Source organism: Drosophila grimshawi, unplaced genomic scaffold (assembly GCF_018153295.1).
Source record: "Drosophila grimshawi isolate 15287-2541.00 unplaced genomic scaffold, ASM1815329v1 contig_44, whole genome shotgun sequence".
NCBI classification, from domain to species: domain Eukaryota; kingdom Metazoa; phylum Arthropoda; class Insecta; order Diptera; family Drosophilidae; genus Drosophila; species Drosophila grimshawi.
The window spans coordinates 14,725,873-14,750,263 of NW_025063240.1; the positions used below are offsets into that span (position 1 = coordinate 14,725,873).

The 24,391-nt window shown below is 42.7% G+C and overlaps 3 protein-coding genes across 6 annotated transcripts in view; all 3 read right to left on the reverse strand.

Moving 5' to 3' along the window:
• Nucleotides 1–1,049: 1,049 nt before the first annotated feature.
• LOC6557567 lies at nucleotides 1,050–15,255 on the reverse strand. The gene is made up of 19 exons (XM_032743100.2): nucleotides 14,954–15,255; nucleotides 10,571–10,707; nucleotides 10,429–10,469; nucleotides 10,029–10,334; nucleotides 9,721–9,848; nucleotides 9,435–9,539; nucleotides 8,852–9,040; nucleotides 8,551–8,681; nucleotides 8,308–8,418; nucleotides 7,554–7,648; nucleotides 7,399–7,495; nucleotides 7,246–7,338; nucleotides 7,031–7,186; nucleotides 5,330–6,965; nucleotides 3,734–3,838; nucleotides 3,446–3,627; nucleotides 3,215–3,391; nucleotides 2,826–3,148; nucleotides 1,050–2,760 (listed from the first exon to the last, which is right to left on the reverse strand). The coding sequence occupies exons 1-19, from the start codon at nucleotides 15,230–15,232 to the stop codon at nucleotides 1,181–1,183; spliced, it is 5,871 nt and encodes a 1,956-aa protein (XP_032598991.2). The 5' UTR covers nucleotides 15,233–15,255; the 3' UTR covers nucleotides 1,050–1,180.
• On the reverse strand, nucleotides 12,825–14,301 carry LOC6557542. The gene has a single exon (XM_001984154.2). It carries the CDS (start codon nucleotides 14,261–14,263, stop codon nucleotides 13,142–13,144), a length of 1,122 nt encoding a protein of 373 aa, XP_001984190.1. The 5' UTR covers nucleotides 14,264–14,301; the 3' UTR covers nucleotides 12,825–13,141.
• Nucleotides 15,256–16,422: 1,167 nt separating the features above from the next.
• Nucleotides 16,423–24,391, reverse strand: part of LOC6557589 (capon-like protein) — a 45,439-nt gene continuing 37,470 nt past the window's right edge. For 2 of the 4 annotated variants that reach the window (XM_032737293.2, XM_032737290.2), the window contains 5 exons: nucleotides 24,058–24,256; nucleotides 21,557–21,663; nucleotides 20,797–20,967; nucleotides 20,584–20,706; nucleotides 16,423–18,053 (listed from right to left, as the gene is read on the reverse strand). In XM_032737293.2, coding sequence (XP_032593184.1) covers nucleotides 17,781–18,053; nucleotides 20,584–20,706; nucleotides 20,797–20,967; nucleotides 21,557–21,663; nucleotides 24,058–24,256 — 873 coding nt within the window. In that variant the 3' untranslated portion in view covers nucleotides 16,423–17,780. Of the gene's footprint in view, nucleotides 18,054–18,506; nucleotides 20,194–20,583; nucleotides 20,707–20,796; nucleotides 20,968–21,556; nucleotides 21,664–24,057; nucleotides 24,257–24,391 lie in introns of those variants that run through there. The other 2 variants (XM_032737283.2, XM_032737278.2) reach the window with 2 other exon arrangements.

Below are 24,391 nucleotides of genomic sequence, written 5' to 3' on the forward strand. Positions count from 1 at the left end.
TGCTCTCGTATCTGTATCTATGTGTCTCTTTCCGTGGGTGTGTGAGTAGCTGGCTGTGCGAACGTTGTTTTTGCTTATGCATTTGGGCACTCGCCGAGCTTTATGGAATACTTGGGCTGAGCTTAGTCGGGCAACTATGTATTGTAGTTGAAATTGGAGAGGGGCACGCTCTTCACAGATTTATGAATTGATGTTTAATTGTGTTTGTCTTCTTCTTCTTCCCGTGTCAGTACTTATGTTTCAAGCAGAATTTTACGTATGAATAATAAACAATTTTGTTGGCATTAGCAAATATTTGAGTATTCGCCCTCATATTCAAATATGAGAGATTGTGTTTGTCAGATATGTGCATGCTGCTATTTGATATCTTCATATGCCGCAGACTCAGTTCCCGACACACTATCATTGGAAGCTGTGCTCGCCGCTCTACTTTTGGACTTGTGTACATAGTGGCTTACAGAGCGAACAGGTTATCGCTGTCCAACTGATAAGAGTTTTTTGAACGAAAAGACACAAGCACTTTCTGTTTCATTCACCTAATAATTTTTTAAAATGAAATTCTTACAATTAAATATGTATATTAATACTAATGTTGCTATTATAATAGTAAAAATATAAAATATTTGAAAAAAAATGCCTGACTTTTGTCAGTAATCAATTCGATAATAATCAATTATATTTCTTAAAACGAACGGTGATTTCTTGTACTATAAAGTTTAGGATGGAAAAAATTAAGTTTAAGAACGTTCTTCGGCATTAGCCAATTTTTTGAAATTACGTTGTTTCTTCTTCACCTCACGCTTCGAGTTACGCGCTTAGGTTTGTGTCTGAAATAGAGCTTTTGTCATGCCAATCGAAAAGCTGAATGCTACATACATCGTGGCAACCAAAAACATAAATTTGAGCGCTTTTACTTACCCACTTATTCTTCTGTCAAAATCATTTATTCATTTTTAATAATATATAAGAAATTTGTAGTAATAAAGTAATGCATTTTATCCTTTGAATTTGGGGAAAGCAAACTATTTTATTCAATTTTAGATAGACGGATAGAGCTTTGCTAACAAGTTATTTATAACAAGTTCAAGCTAAATAGCGATTAGACTGAAGACATTTCTTTAGTGAAGAAGACAATCTGGCGATTAGTTTATATTGAGGGGTTCCAAAACTATTAATGCTATTAATCACTGTCCTCAATGTTGATCTTTATGATATTGACAGTGGGACTGGGTGAATCGCTCCGCTCTGGAAGTCCATTAACTGGGCCAACTGCTGACGCCTCCGGCTCCACGATGCATTCATCGCTGCCGGTGGTGCTGATGGTAATTATCGGTATATTATCCGACCAAATGGAACTTTGGGAGTCCTCTCGCGTGACGCGACGCCGTTGGGAAGCACTGCGTTTGGGGAAGTTTATGGGGCCGGGCATATCCAGTTCTTCCAGATCATCCATGGTGGCCAAAGTGGGCGTGGAAGCGTGGCCAGCAACAGGTGGCATTGGTGGCTTTATAGCCGGACGCGTCGATGAGGCGGATGTGCTGCTGCCAATGTGCAGCGGCGTTGGCGATTCCGGCTCCGGTGTGGGAGGCATTTCTAGAGCTGTGGCGCTTGAATTGCTCGACAGCACAGAGGGCGGCGGTGGCGGTGTATAGGCCAAATATGTGGGCGTGGTTGGTCCCGGCGATTCGTCCGAGCCCAGCTCCACGTCTTCTTTCTTCAGATTGACTGCCTCACGTACCAGAGCCAGCAGGGAGCCAATTTTCTTTCGTCCCTGGCGCGAGAGTGCCGCCAACTTTTCGGCATTCATCTGGCGCTGAGTCAGTGTCTGGCTGGGAGTGGGCGAGGGCAGTGGATGCGATTCGCTTCCACCACTGGGCACCTCGCTATTGAGGTGATCGGCAGACGGAGTCTGTGGTATGTCACTAGACTTATTCCTCTCGAGACTCTTGTCATCGAACCTAAATACATCGGGTTCTGGCTTGGCAGCCACAATGCTTGGCTTCGATCGATGCCTGCGGAATTTGAACTTGCCCAGGCCAATACTGTCCAAGGTGCTGCCCTCCCTTGCCAGTGGCGGTAACTGTTTGAATGTCCTTTCCTGTTCATCATCATGCTCTGCTGGCTTCTTTTCATCAACGATGTGAAAGTTCGTCTCGGGAGTTTGTGGCTCCGCAGCAGTTATGGTTGGCGGCTGTGCGTCCGGTTCCGGCGATGTCGGTTTGGACTGCTCCCTGCTGTCCTTTTCCCGCTTACGGCGCAGCAAACTGGCGCGTCGTTCGTTAACAATGCGAGAGTTTGTGTCTGGATCATGTTCGCTGGTTTGGTCATTGTGTGGTTGCTGTTTGTGCTTGTCCTTCTTATCCCTAAAGCTTTCCCTGTTCTTTTTCTCGTGTTTCTCAACTTTAAAGCGACTTTTTGGATGCGGCTCCTTAATGGGAAAGTGGTCACCAATTGTGCCACCACCAGTGCCCAGACTGCTGCCTCCAGCACCCATTGCTGCATTGGCTGCCACAATCGATCCGGAACGCGCCCGCTCCTGCTTGGCAATTTGCACAATGTCTACAAGTGAGGGCTTCCTAGTGCGCCGTATTTGCTGCAGGCGTGATAAACCAAAGCGCCTCTCCTTGGGCTCCTCGTCGTGCGGCAGCGAGTCCTGGTGCTCAGTGTCCGTGTCATCATCATCGCGACGCACAATCGAGTCCTCATCCGAGGTGGCCGAGCCCTTGCGCAGCGCCTTCTTCATGATGCGTGAGATGAGCTCTAGCAGAGTGCACAATGCTTGTAAAATATGTTGCGGCACATTTTCACATGGGGTAGATTCTTACCTTTTCTGGCCTGATTCTTGTACTCCTCAGTGTCAAAATCTGGCTGCTGAGTTGGCGTAACGGGTGAGGATGCCTCAAGCACCTTGCGCCAGCGATTTGTCAGCGTTGTGGCCGTTGGTTCCGCCTGCTTAACCTCGGGAACTTTGAAAATCTTTTTGCGCTCCTCCTCCCGTTCCTTCTGCAGCTGGGTGCGGAGATCCTGATTGGCCTCGCGTAGCGCCCCCGTCAGCGAAATAAGATAGTAGATGATGAGTATGAGTAGAAGCAGCAGTGGTATCACGGTGCTGGAGGATGTCAGATAATCCAGAGGTTCATGTAGTTGCCTAAGATGAGAAATGGGTGGGGATATATCAAAGGTTGAGTAAGTGCAATTTGTATGCGATGCTCACTTTGGTAGGGCGTTCCTTGTGGTGTGCGTTATAAATTCGGCAATCCGATTGTATTCAGAGAATGGTCCACAGTGCCACGAAGGTCTTAGCCAGACAATCGCATAACCCACGGGCAGCACACAAAGGAACAGCATGGTCAGCAGCAATGATAGATAAAAATTGTTTGACTTCGAGGCTCTGAAAGTTCAAATTGTTTGAATACATTATTAAATTAAGGTTAGGGATACTCACTTGAAGACGACCTCGTGGGGCACATTGCATGTGAGGACTATCCACGATCTGAAGTACATCATAATCATCAATTTGACCAGGTTGATGAGCACCAGGCCTGGCGAAAAGAAAATTCCCATCCACACTTGGCCCTGGTTATTAATCAACGTCAGGATGTTCTCGGCTATCTTAAAGTCGCCATACTGCATGTCAGACGCCACAAAAACAAAGCGTCCCATTAGTCACCAAGTCGAGAGTTGTCAGCTGCAACGGGGGTCTGTTGGGGTGGTTGGGTTCTGTATTTCTCACCTGTGGAAACGTTTTCTCCATGTCCCAACACCAGTTTTGGTTGACATAACGCACAAATAGCGCTCGCAGAAAGTCGATGCACAGCGGCGCCACAATAGACATCAGCTGCACGGCGATGGTTGGGTGGCCGGGATAAGAGAGGAGAGAGGATGGTGTAAAGCATTTTGTAATGAAGTGGTGTTTTGTTCGCCTGGTCACTGCTTAAAACTCGCCACACGTAGCACACCCTTTGCAGTATGTTGTCCTGTGACTGTTTTGTCTTGTCCTGTTTCGGCTGCTGACCATGTAGTTAGATCCATGTTTATGGCTGATTTGCTGGCCGCATTACTGCTGCTACAAACTACTATCTATTCGTAAAACCCATTCATTTCTAAACCGAAATTCATGCACGAACACGTTCCCCAACTCATAACCATGCCAGCACGCCAAAACTCAATTTGGCCAAAGCTGAAAATTTTGTTATGCATAAGGCATAAATGCGCTTAAGTAAAGGTTCGTAACTTGCTTAATTTATGTGCTCGAATCATTTAATAGAGATTACGTACGCCATGTCGAGTTGACAACAACAACCGCCTCTACATAATCAAATCGTGTGTCCTTTTTTTTTTGTATTTTGGCTGCCGCGTCCTAAGCTGCTTAAACATTTGCAGCAGCCAAAAAGTAGGCCCTAAAGTGCCGATAAGTTGACCCTGAAAAGTTGCTCGTGATACTCATGAATTTGCTGGCGATTAGCCTTGAAGTTCACAACCAAATCCTTGGCCAATCGACACGCGTTAAACAGAACAAACAAAGAAAAAAATAAATAAATAAACTTGGGCAATCGATACCAAAAGTTCAAAAATGTTTCTTATGCAAATGGCCATTGATAAACATTTTTGGCCAGACAGCAAGTGCCAGCTGTGTGCTTGGCCAAGACACTCCAGAGAGCGATTATTATGATAAAATACATTTGATACTCTGCTGACAATCGGAAAAGGGTCCATTGTGTTGGCAATTTGTCAAACCTGCTGGCTATAATTCCGCTAGAGTTTCACTTATGGCTCTACAATCTTAAAATTGAAGAGAGTAAATTTTATTTTCTATTCTTGATGTCTGAATATATATTCTTAGAAATCTAATTTTCAAGCGCTTTGAATTATTATTAAACCACAAACAGAGTATCTCACAGTCGGAGACATTAGTTGTTTCTACTTGACTATATTCTTTATTCTGTCTTTGTTGTTACTTTCTATCGGAATTTGTTGCTTCTTGCTGTGGCTTCCGAGTCTAGACCTAGCAAAATTTTGATTCTTGTGCATGAAAAGCGGAAAACAAATTTTTTCCTTAAGTATTTTCCGCACAATTTGTCTAAACGGGATTTCACGCTTGGTCGTTGCTTTCCATAGTTGTTGTTGTTGCTTTTAAGTTCGATCATATTTTAAGTTTAAATGGTTTTTTGATATGTGCAGAGCGGCAGCTGTTTATCTTGCAGGAAACCAAATATTTAACTTGGCGCAACGGGAAACTGATAGCTACTCAAGATGATGATAAATTTATGTTTAAACTGCTATGTCGATAAATGGGAGAGGGGATGCTGATAGATGCTAAAATGCTTACCCCATCAAAGACGATAACCTTTGACAACTCTTGGCCAAGGGATGTTTCCCAGCACATAGTCGTTAGATTCATTTGGATTTGCTTCAGTGTCAGCTGCACCTCCTTGAGGCGCATCATTTTACGCTCCAGCGGTGTTTTCATCGCTGTCGTTGGCTGTTTGCCGTCACCACTCAGTGTGGACTCGAGCCCGTCTGGTGTGGTGCTGCCAAAGATGTCTTCGCCCTCCTTCGGACACACGGTCATCTGACATAAGCCCAAATTGTCGAGGTCGTAGTAAACAGTGCTACCAATTTCCGCGATATCATTGAATCCTATAAAATAGGGCGTGACGGTGGCCCCATTCTGATCTGTGTATTCATATTCTTCGGTGGTGGTGGAGATGCTGGTGCTGCTGTCGGGGCTGCTTGATTCGCTGCTGTATGTGTCCGTTGTTATTGTGGGGTCTTCTGTGGTTGTTGCTCTGGTTGAAGTTGTGGATGTGGTTGGCTCTTCTGTGATAATAGTGGTTGGCTCCTCTGTGGTGGTTGTGCTTATGATTGTTTTATTGCGTACGCCACGCTCAGCCAGCAGTCGAGTCCATTCCTCTTTGGTTAGAATTCTATTGGGTGGGTTATATATGGGTCTGTTTGGTGACTTGTTGACTGGTGCTGCCGCCTCTGTGGTGAGTCTTGTATCGTTGCGATGTCGCCGACTATATTTGCTAGTGTTGAAAATTGGTTGCTGCTGCAAAGCCGCTGCTCTTTTTCTGCGCGCTTTTGGTGGCTGCTCATCCAGTTGCGCCAACACTTGAGCAAGTGGATCATCCGATTCCTGTGTGGTTGCCTGCTTGTCATCATCATCATCAGATAGTTCTGCGCCCTCAAAGTAATCCACATAGTTGAAATAGCTGTCGTTGCCTGGCGCCGCTGTTGTGGTCGTGGTTGAGGAATCCAATTGTGGCTCATCGCTGCCATAATCATAAGCAGACTCCTCATCGGTGGTAAAGGGAGTTTCTGTGGTTGTTGTTGTTTTTGTGGTAGTTTCTATTGTTGTGGATAAGGTTGTTGGTGGCGTTGTAGTGGTTGTGCTTGTCGTTGTTGTCGCTTCAGTGGTTGTAGTCCAAGGTGTTGTAGTTGTAGTCGTTGTCGCTGCTGTCGTTGTCGCTGCTGTCGTTGTCGATGCTGTCGTTGTTGTTGGCGGTAAAGTAGACCAGGTGGTTGTTGTTGCTTCGGTGGTGCTAGGCGTTGTTGTTATTGGCTCGGTTATTGGCAGCACTGTTGTCGTTGTCAAGTTGAGTAACATCAGTGTGGTTGCTATATTCTTGGGGCTCATGGATATACGTCGCGGTTTTGAGCATTTCACGGTAATATTATAGCACTTCACTATGAACTCTGTGGGACTAGAGATATCGCTGCGTAGGGGCAAACTCGTTGTTAGTTCATCGAGGAGCCCATCTGAGGTGCTGTCGCTATTGTAGAGTGTCGTTGTGGTTGTCATCGCACGCAACGTCTCAATGGAGCTCATCAGATTGTGCATCTCCAGTGTATTAGTTTCGTTCTCCAGCTTCAGCATCTGCAGCGGTTTCTCCTTGCTGTTAATCTTGTAGATGAAGGAGAACATGAGCGAATACAGATTCAACATATTCAGAATCATGATGCTGGGCGGAGTGGAAGTAATGAAATTAATTTGTGGCCTCTACAAATTCGTTCACCTGCTGCTCACCGTGCTAACTGCAGTCGCAACTGTTGCCTGGGATGCCAGTTCTCGAATAAGCCCAAAGCCTCAAAAATCATGGGCAGAAAGAACGAGAGCAGCGTCATGGTCACGTTTACCGCATTGCGACTAAGCCAATTGTCGTGCTTGGCCAAATCCTCGGAGCTTTTGAAAGTAGACAACAATAATCAAGTGGATTGGCTGTAGGCGGGGAAATGACTTACTGATTCACCAGCAGCACTACTGTGGCGCCTGACAATCCAAGTAAGCCCATGACCAAAATGTTCACCAATATCCGTTGCAGGATAACGCGCCAGCTTTAAAGCATAAGCATCCAATTATGAAGTGCATTTGGCGCTGATTTTCGTTTCACTTACTTGCGATTATCCTTTTTCTTTTCGGCTTCCTCGAGCAGAGCCTCCTTAAACCCAACCACAACGGATGCAATGCGATTATGTGCCGTCTCCGCATGCCCTGTATGGGTGTAAGGCTGCTGTAATAAGAGGACTCATGTGGCTGCTAGCTTACTTACCAATCATAAAGTCCCAGCCAGTGAATAGCTTCCAAGAGAAGACGCACTCATCATCCTTTGACGAAAGTTTCGAATTGCGCGAATTCTCAGCCATTCTTTTACAAGTAGAAAAAAAGGGAGAGAGAAGAAGTTGTTGTTTGTTGTTGTTATTTTGCTGGCAGCACAGCTTACAACATATAATTGGCGCGTAAATCCAGGCGAAAGACTAATGCCACATAAATATGAGTACAATTCACGCATGCCGCGCACGTGCCTCAAACGTGTGGCAGGCAGGCAGGCTGGTAGGCTGGCATTCAGAACAAGTGGCAAGGTCAGTGTTGGCATCCACTCTGTTGACATTGCTACTTTGTTCAATTACGAAATCAACATAATGCCGACAAAGCCATTAAACGAAACAAGCGCAGAACACTCCCTGCCACCCTCCTCCCACCAGCACCTGACCCGACCCCCTGTCCCTACACCATGCCCACACTCCTTGGCTGCATGTCTCGTGTCTGGCTGCGTGCGTGCGTAAATCATAATGACCAAGTTTTTCTCTGATAGGCGAAAAAGTTTTGCCTACTTTTTTCAACTTTTTCTTGCCGTTGGCAATGAACACGCCTAGCTTCAAAGATTTGTATTATTTAATCAGCACAACGTTCGGTTTAATTAATTAACGACCATTCTTGGCATTTAGTTTGCTCTTGTGGCTTCGATGGCCAGAGATTTAACGAAGTGTCTTCCTGTTCACCCCATGCTGGAGCCCGCTACTCACTTTCTTAACGTGGCCACAAAGCTGTAGATGTAGACCAGGACGGCGGTCAGAAAATAAGCTAAAGGCAGCTTATAGCCGGATGTGCTGATGCCGGAAGTGCTTGAATAGTAACTACGCGTCGAACGGAAGGAAGACAACAAAATAAAGATACACAATTAACCAAAGAGCTACGAAAATATCTTCATTTGCCTGCAATACACAAGTCGGCACAATACAAGTAAATTATGCTTTTCCTTGACTCACCCGTAGAACATCGGCGAATATTTCAAGTAGCCCTCGAATTCCCAGAATGTAAAAAGATTACCGGCCACTTTGTATTCCGGGTCGGACATGCGTTTGCGCGGATCCGTTTCATCGTGCTTGGTGGCAAAGTACTGAAAGGAAAATATGCAATAAATATAATCAGCTATACTATCAGATTTACTCTCTTATTAACTTCACAGTTATTTGTAAAGCATGCTGCAGCGAATTAAATTCTGTTTGATTTTCAGCTTAAGAAAACGCTGTGAAATCGAAGGGAAACTATTGTACAGAACATGGGTACCTCCGGTCCAATGACAAAGGCAACGAGTGGTATGGCAATCATAATGTTCACCCACATGAGCCAGCGCAGGAATGTAAAGTAGGATGCGACGCCGGAGCCAAAATGCGATTCGATTTCCTTGATGCGCAGCTCCCAGGGTATGAGCACGGTGAGAAAACTAGCAGTTTCTCGTTTCCAATGCCGCCAACGCTACGTAGAAGAAGAGAGAGAGAGTACAGGGAGCATGAGTTTTGCATGAATACTACGGCTGTGAATTTGGTTTGTGTCTCCACCCGGTTCGAGTTGAGTTCGTATTTTAATTGGTTTTTATGGAGCTTATAAAAAATAAAGCTGGTTGCAAAATGCCGACCAGTTCTGTGAATTATGGAACACTTGATTTATTTGTGGTTCATAAATTGTGTAAGCATAAATATATGCCGGACACTTGGCAGAGCAGCCTCGCCGAGTGAATTGGGGCTTGCACTTCCGCATGAAGCAAACTGTTTGCTTGAGCCAAGCAGTAATTGCAGTGTGTCTGTACATGTATGTGTGGTGTGTATGTATGTGTTTATGTTGTGTTGTGGTGTTAAAAGTTTTCACTTACCGCTGCCATTAAAATTTTAAACCTCGCCCACAAATCTCTCGTGCTGCGTGACATGGCGAATCGCTCCTGCAGCGCTCCCTCGTGGCGTGCCACATACGTTTTCGCCTGTCAACATCATTAAAAATGCCAAGCAGAAAATAAACAGGGCAAGAAAAGATTGACACATGAAATCGAAATATTTGCTGTGAATTTAATGGCCCACCAGCTAAGACTAAGGCTAAGGCGTGAAATGAATCACGCCCAGCAGTGGCCCAGTGGCTTTGAAGCGGTCTCGGTAGCTACCAACCTGCCGCACCAGCTTGAGTTTCTTGCGTATGGGCCATGGCTGTAATTTGACCGACTGTATGACCTCTTTGTGTAGGCGTATATTCTCAAAGATTTGCTCCTGTGTGGACTCCTGATTGGTGCCCTCCTCTGTAGCAACAAGAGCAGAATAAACATTACACATACGCCAAGTTGACCACGTGCCGACAAATGGGCTCACGTAGCTAAAGAAATTACTACATCTTCTCCACACACACAAACACATTGATTAGCCACTGGAGGCTAGTAAATTAAGCAACATCATTGAAACAGTTATTGGCGTGTGCTTGCCTGAGCTTGTTGTATAAACACTGGAGCGTCGCCGCTCCACACTATCCAGCATGTGATCCATGGGACTGGATGCTCGTCGCGAATTGCGGCTGCCACGTTTGCCTCGATAGCCACGCACACTGGCACGTCTTTGCATTATCGCCGATACGGAAATTGAGTAGTCCTCCTCATCATCAACATCAACGGCGTCATTTTGCTGCTGCTGGTATGGGAATTCCTGATGTGGCTCCTGCTGCTGCTGCTGCTGGTTTTGGTTGTTGTAGGCGCCACTTTCGGCGTCGCTGTTTTGGTTTTGTGTGTGCAAATCTGTATAGTTGGAAACGGAAATGGTAATGTGTTTGAATTGTGTGAAATTATTGCAATTTTGTGAAATTGTTAGCGGCGGGTCCTTTGCGCATACCGTTTAGTTCATACGATTTGTTATCGTCCTGTGAAGCAGTTCTTTGTAATGGAAATAAATGGCGGGGATAAACATTTGTTTTATTCAACAGAAGTGACATTTTAGCCAAGTTCGTTGAATTAATTCCGATAATTTCACTTACCGTCTGCCTTTTTGTCCTCTATAATACTCTCTGCGCTCGTCGGCGCTGTTCTGCATTTGCCAGCCGCCTTTATCCAAATCGCATGGTGGTGCCCACGTCACGGATAATTGATGGGGAGAGGTAACGCCCGAGTTGTTCTAAGGATTGTTCAACTTGAATTAAATTTTCTTTTCTTGCTTATCGGTTGCGCTCGTTTGAAGACCGACAAACTTTTTACGAATATCTATAAATTTGAATTGCTTAAATCACACACATATGCATTAATTTTCTTTAAATTATATAATACTTTTTGCCCATCACTATGAATTTATAATAATTATTTTTATTGCATTAAAATTTTGCAAGTCTTAAATCTTTAAGAAATATTTCTTTGATTCTGTGGCACCAAATTTGATTTAAAAAATATTTATTTGTTGTGCCGTCGTAACGCTTTGGAGCAGCCTTATGCGCAGACTGAACGGATTAGCGAGGTGCCCAGACTAGTCAAGCCGCAAACACACAGGACATCAAAAGGACAACGCGAATCACAAACACACAAGCACACACATACAACTACAGGTTGAAGAGCGAACGAGCAGGCAAAGTTAAATTTGTTCTAATAATGAATGAATATGAATGAAGCGCAGAGAACCAAACCGAACCCCACCCATGGACAGCAGACTTATCAAAGCTAAAACGTGCCCAAAACGCATATACAGACATACCAGCACACTCACACAGAGAGAGACACACACACATACACATACACAAATACCTAAGAACGTTAAGGAATTCACAGAGACACGCGCCACGGCATTGAGGTAGGGATGGGGCCAGGGAGAGGTATGTGGCATAGGGGCTGGGGCAGCTGACCACTCGTTGACTTCCTCGCCCAGTTGAAACGAAGACGAATGAGTGTTAAAATCGCCAGCGGCATGTGATAACAACGCCGGGCGTAACCAGTTGGCAAAACCAAGGAGTCAGACAGCCAGCCAGGACATCGAATGTTCATTTAGATGGTCGACAACGCGGCGTGTTTAGCTCTGTCTAAATGTGTATGTGTATGTATGTGTGACAGGATTGAGTCACGTTGTATTCTTGGCATGGCTAGCCGACTGGCCTGGCATGTAAATGAAAATCAAACATGCAAGGGTTGATAAAGAAAATCGCAAATTACAATAGCAACAAACATATACTCACACACACACACACATACACACACACACAGACTTTTGGACGCGCCCACTATTGAAATATGCTTACATATATCTTTTAGCGCTTTTAGCCGTGTCCTGTGTTTCGCTTTTGCTTTCAGCTTTCAGCCTTTGGCTTTCGCTTTTAACCAGATTTCCATATACTTTTACTTTTGGACTGTCCTTTTAATTAAATGAAGTTCTGCCTGCCTGCCAGCCACGGCTTTTTAATTAACGTCAAAATTTATCTGTGCGTGTTTTCCCACTACCTCAGACATCAGACCCCAATCCTCCAATTCCCATCCCTAACTGAAATCATGTCGCACGTGTAGCATAATTTGCTGGGTTTTTATGGGTTCATTAGCCGCAGGTGACAGCTGCAACGGCATTTCGACGAACCTTAACAGATGTTTTCTTGTAGCACAGAACTGCTGACCCAAATGCCACACCCACAACATTCACACACATGTCTGTTAGCTTAAGTGGTTTTCCATGTTCGATTGCAGTTTTTGAGGTGGTCATCATAAATCTTGAAAACCAACTTGGGCTCCGCCCGAGGCAATGCAATATGTTTGGTATATGGCTTTGACCCAAAATTGATAAAATGGCTACAATGGTATTTGGGTTAGTTGGCGCCTAAGACATATTAATTTTGCAAATAACAGCTCCAAAACTATTTCATCCGATTAATTTCAGCTGCATACCGTTTCAAGGGTGTTCTTCTTTTGCTTACAACATTTGTGGCTGACAATTTAATGGAGCTGCAACTGCTAGAGCTGGGGGTGCGGGTCGAACCCCTCTTGCTTTAGGTGCACGCCTTTAAGCGTACCATTTTGACAATGCTTTCGTATCCCCTGCCGCACATAGTGACATCCCACATAGTAATTGCTACTCTTGGGTGGCAGCTTTGTCGGTTTGGAACCATCTTAAGTCCCGTACTTCAAGGGACCAACTTTATTGCAGAATTATCCCAAGTACTGTGTGCCATCGGGATACTTATAGAGGCCATAGTCCTGCATTCCCAGCTTGTTGAACTCGCCATAAAATGTAGTTGTACGAATTTTCAGAGTGTATTTTCATAGTTGAAGTTGGTGCAATATGCTCGAAATATATTTATTAGATAAACACCAAGTAAACGATATGTCAACATAAATATTTTTACAATTTATCTGAATGGGCCACTAAAACATTCAAATTTCCACTGCTAAAGACTATATACTCCCCTAGATTGAAAAATAAATGTCTTGGAGTTAAATGTGAGATACTTAACACACATTTGAGAAAGTGTTTTAGTCTGGTCCATAAGTTTAATTTTATATTTGAATTTAGAATAACTGCACTTCGAACTGTTTCACTTTCTACTTCACATCACTTCCCACATAACCGATTTTCTAAATATTTATAGTTCGAATATGGAACGAGTGATGTCCATAAAGCTCGTCGGGCGTTTCAAATTCGATTGCACCGCACTTAAGTTGCCGATGTTTTTCTTATAGATCATCACACGTGCAGAATCGTAAAGATCCTTGACCTTTGTATGCAGTGATGCCTCCGAGCAACTATTCGATATGGTATGCGTGGCGCCAGAGTCTCCATCTACGGCCTGTGAGCTGCTCGTCCATTGGCGGGCTTTATCAAAAGGTGGCGTGGCATCATTGCAATGGCTGCGACTCAATAACATTTCAAGTTGCTCTTCCTTTTCTTGGTGCGCTCGCAGGCACAGCTCGGTGGCCGTTGTTGTCTGAAAAGGGGTTCGTTTGAACTGAGGCTGCTTCTGCTGATTAGCTGGTGTCTCATTTTTGCACAATTTGGGATAGTAGCGTTCGCGATAAATCTTCTGGTTGGGTGCATAAATAGTAATTTCCCCCAATTGGCTATTCTCAGTCTCCAGATTGTTTTTTATGATCTCTCTGCAAAAGCTGGGCATCGGCTCTTCAACAAAATGCTTGCGCTCGGCTCGACAGTGACGCTTTATCCACTTTTTTTGCTTTGGGCAGCTGACGTAGACTGTCTTGGAGAAAGGCGCCGGCCTTTCAAACAACCAACCAGTCTCGGCATTAAAGAGTCCCTCCTCAGCATCAAAGCAGTTCGCGGGCACAGGACGTGTTGTTAAATTGCTGGTCAAATATGATGTTGGGCCCACTGGCTGCAGCCCATAGAATCGCTCAGGTTGATAGCGACGATCATTTGGCATTAAATAGTCCCAGTTGTCACAAATAAGATGGTCGTCCTTTAAGGTGCCCTGCACATGCAGTCCATCATTGAACCACATATCCTCAATGCTGACAAGTTTCCCTCGGTTGAACACGCCCTTGATTGTAAAGCGATATGGTGGTGACAGCTTTATCTGCCCAAAGCCATGGAACTTGCCCGCAAAGAACCTGCCGCGATACTCGCTGCCATCCGGATAGCGATAACTTCCAAATCCATCCATCATATGCACCGCTTCATTCCAGGATCCCTCAAAGTTGCTTCCCGTAAGGAAGTGCATCGACGGAGTTTTCACTAGGTCTACCGACATTTTATTGTGTTTCTGAATTATTTTCTTATTTATTTCTATTTGTGTGTCTAATTATTTTAAACAATAAAACAAATTTTATGACAAGCACTTGACCCACTTATGAGCCAACCAACTGGTTCAAGGCCTGCTGAGATTACACATTAGCTTTATGACTTAATGAGTGCCTGCCTAGGTGTGGTCTACACCACCGTCTGTTTGTTCTGTGGGAGTGTTTGGTCGCTAGGCATTTAAGTTTATATGCCATACATAAGTGGGATTTAAAAGGGCTGCCATTAAGCGGATAAATATTTGCTTTTACTCTCAATTATAAGTTGAATCGACAAAAAATTTTCCATTGGTACAAAAGAATTTGTAATTTTGTAAAAGTTTGTGCTTTTCATATGTAAAACTAATTTAGTTATTTGGTGTATATATTCTTCGACTGACACATACTATTGCCATTCCATATTTGATGGTTCTTGTTCTTAAGGAAATAAGCGATTTGATCTGCAAGATAAAAGCTAAGAGCTGCTTCTGCCATGCAACGCTTGACCAGGTGTTGGTGGTTATTACGGCTATTGGTTTTTATGTCTGTCGTGGTTGTGGCTTTGGATAATGTTGTTGTTGCTGCTGCTGCTGTGTCCTGCCTTAGCACGTGTCCTGTCCAAATCGTAATCACTCCCCAGCGTACGGTAAATCAAGCTCACTTACCTCACTGTTGGCGCCCGTGACATTTGAGCTGCTGCTACCAGGCCCGCCACTGCCAATGCCACCGCCAATACCACCGCCTCCACCAGCGCCAGCACCACTCACGCAACGAAAATCGACGGAACCACCTGATGAACGTCGGGGCTTACTGATATCCAGGCGGAGTATGCCCGGTTTGGCACGACGCGGCTCAGCGGACGGTGTACTCCGCATGGAGTCGACAGTGTCCATGGGTGTTGCGGCCATAGATGGCTCTACAAATTCACTCGGCTCGTTTTGCATGGTCAGGCGAATTCACTGAGTGCCGCGCACACGTCCGCTGTGCAACGCCAACGCGAACGAACTATATCCATGTCCTGTCCAAGGAAGCAACAATTACGCGCCCAGTCGACAGTAGCAGCAGCGAAAATAAAATGTGAATTAAACGCGTCGACGTTGGCGTTGAAGCCACGCAATAAATGTGAATGTGAATGCGAATGTAAATGTGAATGTGAATGACGTTGGCGCGGCGACAGACAGAACACAGGACACGCGCCACTTTCAACTGTTTCTTGTTGCTGTCACATAGCTCACATGCTGACATTGTTAACTCTGCACACTGTGTGTATGCTTGTGTGAGTGTGTGTGTCTATGTGTCTGTGTGCGTGTGTGTATGGACTTCCGGTTTTCAGGAACGTCGCGCTGCCTACACATTGACATGGCGTTTTAGTTTTATATAATTATGGCCGTTGCCTGTGCCCCAAAAAGTGTCAACAAAAATTATACGAAACAAAAAGTGAAAGTATCGCATGTCGCGTTTTTCATTTTTCATTTTCATACGCTCCATTAGTGCGCTTCTTTTGCTTTTAGTTGGAAACCCCCTGCGCCTAACGCGTTCCTAGTAATTATGACCGCACACACAAGTTGCCTTGAGTTTGTTTTCTAATTTTCAATATGCGATACATACGCTCAACCGCCCACACGCCCACACGCCCTTGCCATCCAGCCGCCCACGCGAATGAGTGCGCTTGTTAGCTGCCAGCCAAGCCCACTTGCTGGGTTATGTCCCATGTCCTGTTGCTCCTCCCCTGCTGATATGCAACGCTTGTCTCTATTACATGCGCTGCACGTTAAATTAATTGAACAGCAAAGTGTGCAACGACAACAACAGCGGCAACAACAATAGCATTAAATTGCATATATGCTTTTAATTTTTATTATTCACTTTATTCTACTGGAGAACTTACATAATAACATAAACTAGAACTAATCTAATATTAAATATTAAATAGCAAATTGCTAAATGCTAAATGCTCTTGGAATGTTCCACTTCTACATGAGAAAAGTTTAATACAATGTGAATGTGTGCATGTTTGTATGTTTGTGTGTATGTATGCATGTGTGTATGTGTGTATGTACGTGAGTATGTGTTTGTGTTTGTGCGCTCATGTTTTCTATTTATGCTTATTACAAATTTCAGTTTCAGTCTCAAAAATTGTTGCATAAATTAACTAAAACCATTACGTACATAATTTTTGTTTATCTCTTCCATAAATTTCGATATTTGTTCAAATTTTGTACTTAATTGAATAATTGAATAGTTGTCCTAAAATCGTTAGGGAAATCGTTTGTTAATATAGACTTTGGGCACATTTTTTTTAGAGACTTTGATAAGTTAAATCTTAAATCAGTATTCATGGAGATAATAATTATATTTTGAATGGGCCCATTGCTTGCTTTGAAATATTGTATATAACTTAAGCCTAACCTATTTTACTTAAGATTCCAAAATATCAAATATTGAGTGCAATGCAAGTCACCTTAAATTGTACTCAATCTTCAATCTGTTTGAACTTTGTATCTACCTTGCTTACAAGTTGCCTGCTTTCGACCTTAAATCCACCCAAACTGCTGTAATCACTTATACGCCACGTATGCCACCATCAGTTTGGGTGCACAGTAAATGTATAGAGTTTCCCCGAAAATGCTCTCAACCACAACGGCGGCCACATAAAAGTAAAATCGATTTATGCATAAAATTTCTTGATGCTGAAAAATGTATGAATAGCAAACATTTGAGTTGCTGCTCCTCGTAAAAGCCAATGTATGGATGAGAGATGTGTGTGAGTATTGTGTTGTCCTTGTTGTTAACTTGGCTTATTTACTTAACCATACATTTCCCAGCAAAGCAAGTACGCAAGGCATCTACAGCGTTGGAGTTTTTCTCCAATACGCATTTGCCAGTTTGCTTCTTTTTGCGCTTTTTGCATGTTTGTTTGCTTAGCTTCATAACCAGTTTTTCTCAAATATGAAAAGTTGGCCAAGTTAAGCAGCAATTGCCAGCCTTTTATTATGTGTCGTTTTGTTTCGTTTTTGTTCCGTTTGTTCGTGATACATGAGCGTATAATTAATGTCCTCAGTCTGCCACAAAGGTGCGCGTCTTGCTTGTTCGTGTTCTTAACTCCAACTAAAAACTATCCGATGGTGACAACTATCGATATTTACTAAAATTACAACTTAGTTTGACTAAACACCCGCTAATTGACTTATGTCTACGCTTATTCATTACTTTCTTTTTGCTCTTATCTTAATTTCTTCATTTTTTATATTTTTTTTTTGTGATTGTGGGTGTTCATGGCATTTCAATGAGCATGTCGTTCGTTTTGGGTTAATTTGGTGATTTAGTCTATTGATTTTCATATTTGCCATCATAAGTATATAAGTAACTAGCTACTTGGCTACAAAAATCGCCATCCCTTAGAGCTATGCTACAAAAAACGCACTTAGCTGCTAATAAACGCACACATTACGGGTGGCAGGGGAGTTGAAGTTGGTTTTTATGTGGGGTAAGTTAAAATGTTGTCACTTTGCCCAAACGCATGCCAAGCAATTTACGACGTTTTTTGGCGCTTAACTTAGTCCAAATGGTGCTGCTGCCCTCGACGAGCAAAAATTCATCGCATAAATCATCCGTTTCCTTTACCATGCCGCCATAGAAATGATCCTCCTGATACTTCTCAGACCGCGAGTCACCGGAAACGAAGCCGCTTTCTGGTCGAGACAAGGAGGCGGTATGCCATGGCAGCTGTTGAAACCAGCGAGCCACTTTGGCCGTCGACGAGAGCTGTGAAAATGAGTCGAGAATAAACAAAAAGTCAGTGTGTAAATTTATGCAAATGAGTTATGTGCGCAAATTGCTGTCCACCAAGGGCCAGGGAATGCAACAGATAGAGGGGCGCCGACTGGAGTAGAAAAAGAAAAGTGAAAAATGGCGACACTTGCTTTTTTTCCATCAGCCCATTTCTGCACTTTCTGCCTGCTATCATTTTTCATTTATCTCGCGAAATTTATGCACTGCCTGTTCGGCCGTTCATTATCCGACACGGCGTATGCGTAATACAAATGCGCTTAAGAGTATGCAGCATTTTTTATTTCGTGTTGTTTAAATTGCGCTGTGAATTTTTTATTGCTCCTGCTTCTGAAAAACTCATTATGAAAATGGTTCAACGCTGCTTGAAGTGACAATTATTAATGATTACAATGATAATATATAGTTGTATTTAGAGATACTTGAATTATTTATATATGCTTTTTTATTGCTGTTGCTTGTTGTTTTGCATTTAATGTTGTTTGTAGCCTATATTTTAGTTAATAAATACATTTCTATGATTTACATTTAACACTTGCTGCAAATAATTTATGTAGTGTTTATATTTGACATTCGTTAACATAATAACTATAATTATTTGTTCAGTATTTGGTTTATTCTGATTATTTGAGCAAACAATTCTGGAAGTTTTGCATAAGGATAACAACAATTTACAAAATAGTTTTAAACTAATCTTGTTTTTGGAGCTTAACAACTAATTACTTTGACACTTTTAAGGGAGAGAAAATACTTGTTTTCATTGTTATTTTACTTTTATATATTATGATATGCTGCAGGAGAAGTACTTTTTATTTAGGTTATGCTCGAAAAATACTTTGCAGGACTAGAAATTCGAACAACTTAAAATGCAAACTATAAACTAGTTTTGCTCTAACATTTAATACTGTTCCACATACTCAAACTCATTCACACACGCACGCACACCCTCTCTCTCTCTCTCTCGAGACTAAGCTTAGTTGACTAATATAACTTAAGAGCTGGTCCACTCTCAATTGCTGTGGTTGTTGTTTTTGTTCTGGTTGGTTTCCTCTTCTCACTTGGTTGTGTGCCTGGCCCAGGCGGTGCGTTGTACCTGGCTCATCATTTGGCTACGGTTGGGCACCTTTTCGCTGGTACTGCGCGTAATAAAACTGGGCGTGGCCGATAGCTTGCGCTGATGTCCTGCCTCGTCGGTGACACGCAGCAGCACCGTATTGAATCGAGTTTCCCTTGAATTATTATTGCTATTGTTGTTGTTGTTGCCATTACTCTGGCTACTGCTGCCAGGACTGAGATTGTTATTGCTGCTGCGCTGACGCGGCGACGATGGCGAGTCAAGCGTTGAGGAGCTACGACTGTTGTCCCTTGTACTACTGGAACCGCCACAGGCCAAGCCAGCCAGATTGCCATTCGACACAGCCACCTTCAGCTGCTCCTCCAGATTGTTCAGATTCTGCTCAATGCTGAGCCGCAAATCCTCATTCAGCATGGTACTGCCTGTAAATGAGTTGCGATTCAGGCTGCCCAGCGATGTCGGCGTCAAAGCGCCCGCATTGAGTCCGCCCGGCGATGCCAAAAAATTGAATGGTGCCGCTGCATTGTTGTTGGTTAGCGTTGAAGGTGTCGCTGGTGTGCAGGACAACGGATTCACAAAGAAGTAGGAGTTGTGGGGCGATGCTGTCGACGACTGTTGCTGCTGCTGCTGGGCGGCATTTGCATTGAGATTGAGCGCTTGAAGGCGATTCAGCAGCTCCTGGTTGACATGAAACAGATCCTTGGAGAGCGTATCCTGCTGCTGATTACTGATATTTTGCAGTTGGCTCACTGAGGGAAATGTAGTGCTGCCACTTGCACCTACTGACGTTATTGGCGGTGTTGGTGGCGTTAATTGCGGCTGCTGCTGCTGCTGCTGAGGCGTTGGTGTTGATGGCGTCTGTTGCATGCTCTGCAGGTTCTGTAGATTTTGGCTCTGCTGATTGAGGCCGCTCAACTGGTGGCTGAGCGAGGTCAATTGCTGATTAATGTTGCCCAGATTGTTGATTTGCTGATTGATGGCGGCCAAGTTGTTGTTGTTGCTGGTCGCTTGTAGCAGCAACTGCAGCTGCGACTGTTGCTGCTGTTAGAAAGGGGTAGCTCACGTCATTAACACTGCATCTTAATTCACAAAAATGAACAACAATAACAACGAACAACGAACAACAAACAGCAATCAAGCAAACAGCCGGTAAAAACATGCAAATGAAAACGCAATTTCAAAAAATTTCAGCGAGCAGCAAACGAAAAATAAACATGCATAGGGCGCCAGGCTTCTAAAGTTCTTATTTATTTCCTATTGGATGTTGTTTTAATAATAAAAGCAACAAAATTATGAAGGTATAAATCAAAGCGCAGTCTGTTTACGCGGACTGGGGGCAAATAACATAAAGTCTCAAGTTAACTTGCCACATTCGTAGATCACTACACTTATTAATTTATATATTTTGTATATTTTGATAATCGAACTCACCTGTGGTGCCATGCCAATGTTCGCTGATGTCAGACCCGCGCTCTGCTGCTCGTTGTAGGCGCCAAGCGAGGCCAAGTGCTCGAGCAACTCGCGATTCTGTTGCAGCAACTGCTGTGTGCGCGCCTAAAAAGAGAGACAAGGGAGAGAGAGATGGGAGGGGAGATGATTGGGTGTTGAGTTGAGTCTAGTGTTGGTTACATGCTTGGTAATTACCTGTGCCTCGAGGCGAGCATTTGTCTCCGATATGAGCTGCTCCCTGACGAGCATTAATTGAGCAAGCGCCTGACGCGTCTGTTGTGCCTGCGCCTCCATCTGATCCTTCAGCTGTGTTATCTCAGTGCGCGGCGAAGACGGCGAACTGGGCGATTTGTCGTCCACATCGCACTGCGGGGTGGAGTAGGACAATAAATATGTATAAGTGGAATGATATAATTAAATCAACCTTAATAGCCAGTAGCTCAACATTAAATTGTTATAAAAATAAAATATTTCATATAGTTTCCAATTCAAAGCCGATGTGATGTAATTCGGTGCTTAATTTGACATAATTTATTTATAAATAATTAAAATTCTTTTGATTTCCGTTGCTCATGAACTAAAACACAATTAGTTTTGTTATTATTATTATTTTGTACAAATTTTTACATAGAGACGCCGATTTCATAAACAGAAAAATCGTATAAAATAAATTGGTTTTTAATGTTACTCTCTTGTTTACCCCTTTGACTTGGTTATACAAACAAAAATATGTTTGTCTAGCTCTAAATTTATGGAAATGATCTAAGCGAAATACTCTAATGGATTCTATTTTTTGCGCATTTATCGCATTTTAATAGTCAATGGGCCATTATTTCATTTAATTTGCTGATAAGTACTTAATAAGTACACATGCGGCTAATTTGCTGGATTCGTAGTTGGATATGGAAATGGGAATTTGAATTGGATTAGAATTGAATTTTGATATTTCACTTACCAGCAGGCTGGTCGATTTACGTAGACTCGACTGCGTTGGCAGCAACTCCAAGTGGTTCGGTCGCTGCGGCTGCGTGTGGTTTAAATCGGGCGTTATGGCCAAGTGCTCTATAAATAAACACAAATGGTTACAGATTTAGTGGCCAGCTGACAGAAGGCACTGCATGTTCGCAAATGGAGCGTATAAATTGACCTAGCAATCTTTATTGTAACCTCAACCCCAACCTCAAAGATACACGCAACCATTTGTCAAGGTCAGTGGACACCAAGCAGACACATTTGTTAGCTGGTACACCTGCTGCTTCTTGGCCAGGTTAGCGCTTAATTTCCACTTAATTACAGCAGCTTGATTTCAATATTTGTTTTGATTATGCTGCGTAAACAATAAATAATGATATCATTATCGGACACTTCCACGCTCCCATCAATCACTGTTCGTGTTCTGTTCAGGGGTCGTGCGAAGTTCAATGTTGTGTTTATTTTGCAGTTTTGCGGGGGTTTTATCTTAATATTTCAAACAAAATATTTCAACTATTTGAACACAATTATATTGTTAGCTTTGCATAGAAGCGCGAGTGTAAATGGAAAAGTTGCAGACGATTAATTTGTGAAAAATTGTAAATGTGTATTTAGAGATCGTATAAAATTTTGAGGTAAGTTGATGTTGCTTCACACCTGGGCACATGTTAATAACTGCGTATTGTTTCATTTGAACTAATCTTATAATTTTTGCACAGCATGTAAATTAATTTGGCGCATTTAATGGTTCATATAAAACTAATTTATACTACTCTCACATAATGCATCACTGAACTTAGACTATTTCGAACAAGGATTAGTACTTTGTGTATTCATATTTATATAACAGAAAAACCATATGCTTGAAGCTCTTTTGGTCTGTCGATTCATGGATTTTATTATCGAAACGACCTATTTCGACGAATAAGTTAAACAAATCTGCACATCTAATTGAATTATAAAGAATTCTGTCGCCAGCTGCAAATGAGCTACAATTCATATCTTGAATATGAGAGTGCTTATGTGTGGAAATGGATTGAGGTATTCTTGTTAACTCTTTTCTTAATTAATAGCTTACGTTTTTGCTTTCGACTTTTCATTAATTTGTTTAATTTGTATCATATTGTTAAATCGTTCTTTTGTCAGTTATTGGGACAGGCAATTTGTCTAGACTTCTGTAAGACATTCAACCTGCCTAACTTTAATTATCTTTTCTCAATCTCTCAACAAAGACACAAAAAGGCAGCATCTGTTGTGAATGAGGCAGCAGCCAAGAATCGTATGTATTTTTTCATTTCAGTCAGCAGACGTGTCCAAAGATATGAATATTAAAAATTACAAGACCATTAAAAAAAAAAACAACATTCATGTGTATATCTAGTCGGCTATATAAACAAAAGTAAATAAATTATTTTTGGCACACGACTCGACCAAAAGACATGCCAAAAGGCTAAATGCCGCCCATTCCACGCCACGCCACGCCCACGCACACATGCACACACAAAAATACAGAAGCCACGTGAATTATGCATGCTGCATGTAACCTGGCAACGAAGTTTCAATATGTATTACAGTCCTAGTGATACCACCCAAACCAGCAATCCATCCCGCAGCTACTCGAGATACTTTACTGAATATATATATTCTACGAATATTCTGTCAAAAGATGTCGTTTTATTGTTTTAGATAAAATTTTGTTAGAAAATATTAAAGAATTTAAATATTTCTTGCTTCCTCTTTCTTTTTTTTTGGCAAATGTGTACAAGTTAGTGACGTCAAGTGTCAAAAAAAAATAAAATATGAAAAGCCGCTTCGAGCTGATTGAAATTTCAAGCAGTTCGTGGAAATTGCTTAACGCCCAGCGAAGTGCCTTCTTCATTTTACACAATATATCAATATATCAGAAATTTTTATATTTCTTTCAGGTTTTTTGTTTCGCTAATGAAAACGTGAGATTTTTATATTTCCTCATTGGCATTTGCATTTTATTATTTATAAATTCTTGTTGAGCTCTCTGATGCGCCACATTTAAGTGTCAACATACTTTCCTATCCCTTTTCAAATTAATTTTTTTTTTTGGAAGCTGCTTCCAGTCGCTTGTGAAATGCAATTTAAATGCAAATTTTTGCCACATTGAACTGAATTCAAAATTAAACACCATGAGCAATTTGCATTGAAATGCTAAGCTGAATGCAAAACTAATGCAATCAACTGTCCAGAGTATCCAGGCTGCAACCACCACTCACAAGTGGCCGGCCAGCCAGTCTCGCAGATGATGATGGCACCCCAGGAAGTAGCAGGCGGTGTCGACAGGAAAAGCTTTTCATTTATTTATTGGCTCACAGTATGTACAACGTACAACGACCCAACGCCTGAGCTGGTAGCGTAGTTCAACAATCGGTTTATATCTCGAGTAATTGCATGTACCATTCACACAGACACACTTGAACTCACACACCCACACAGACTCATATTGGCATGTACCTTTCTTTGGCGTATCGCTGGTGATGACGCCTCCATCCTCGCTGAGCTGCTGCTCACTGATTTGCTCCACATCCAGCAGCTCCGATGATGACACATCGGAGCGTTCGTCATTGGGCTCCAGGGAATTCTTATGAAGATTAAATTTGTGGCACACTTCAAAGGCTTGTCCGACGGTGCGCACAATGCGCATGGCCTGAGACTGCAATATATAAAAGAAATGAAGAGCAAGTTGTAGTAGGGGATAAGTCGATGTGAGTCTCGAGTTACAACAATTAATACAAAGTGTCACACAGCAAGCAATTAAGGCAGCCAAGCAATTCAATTGTACTGCCTG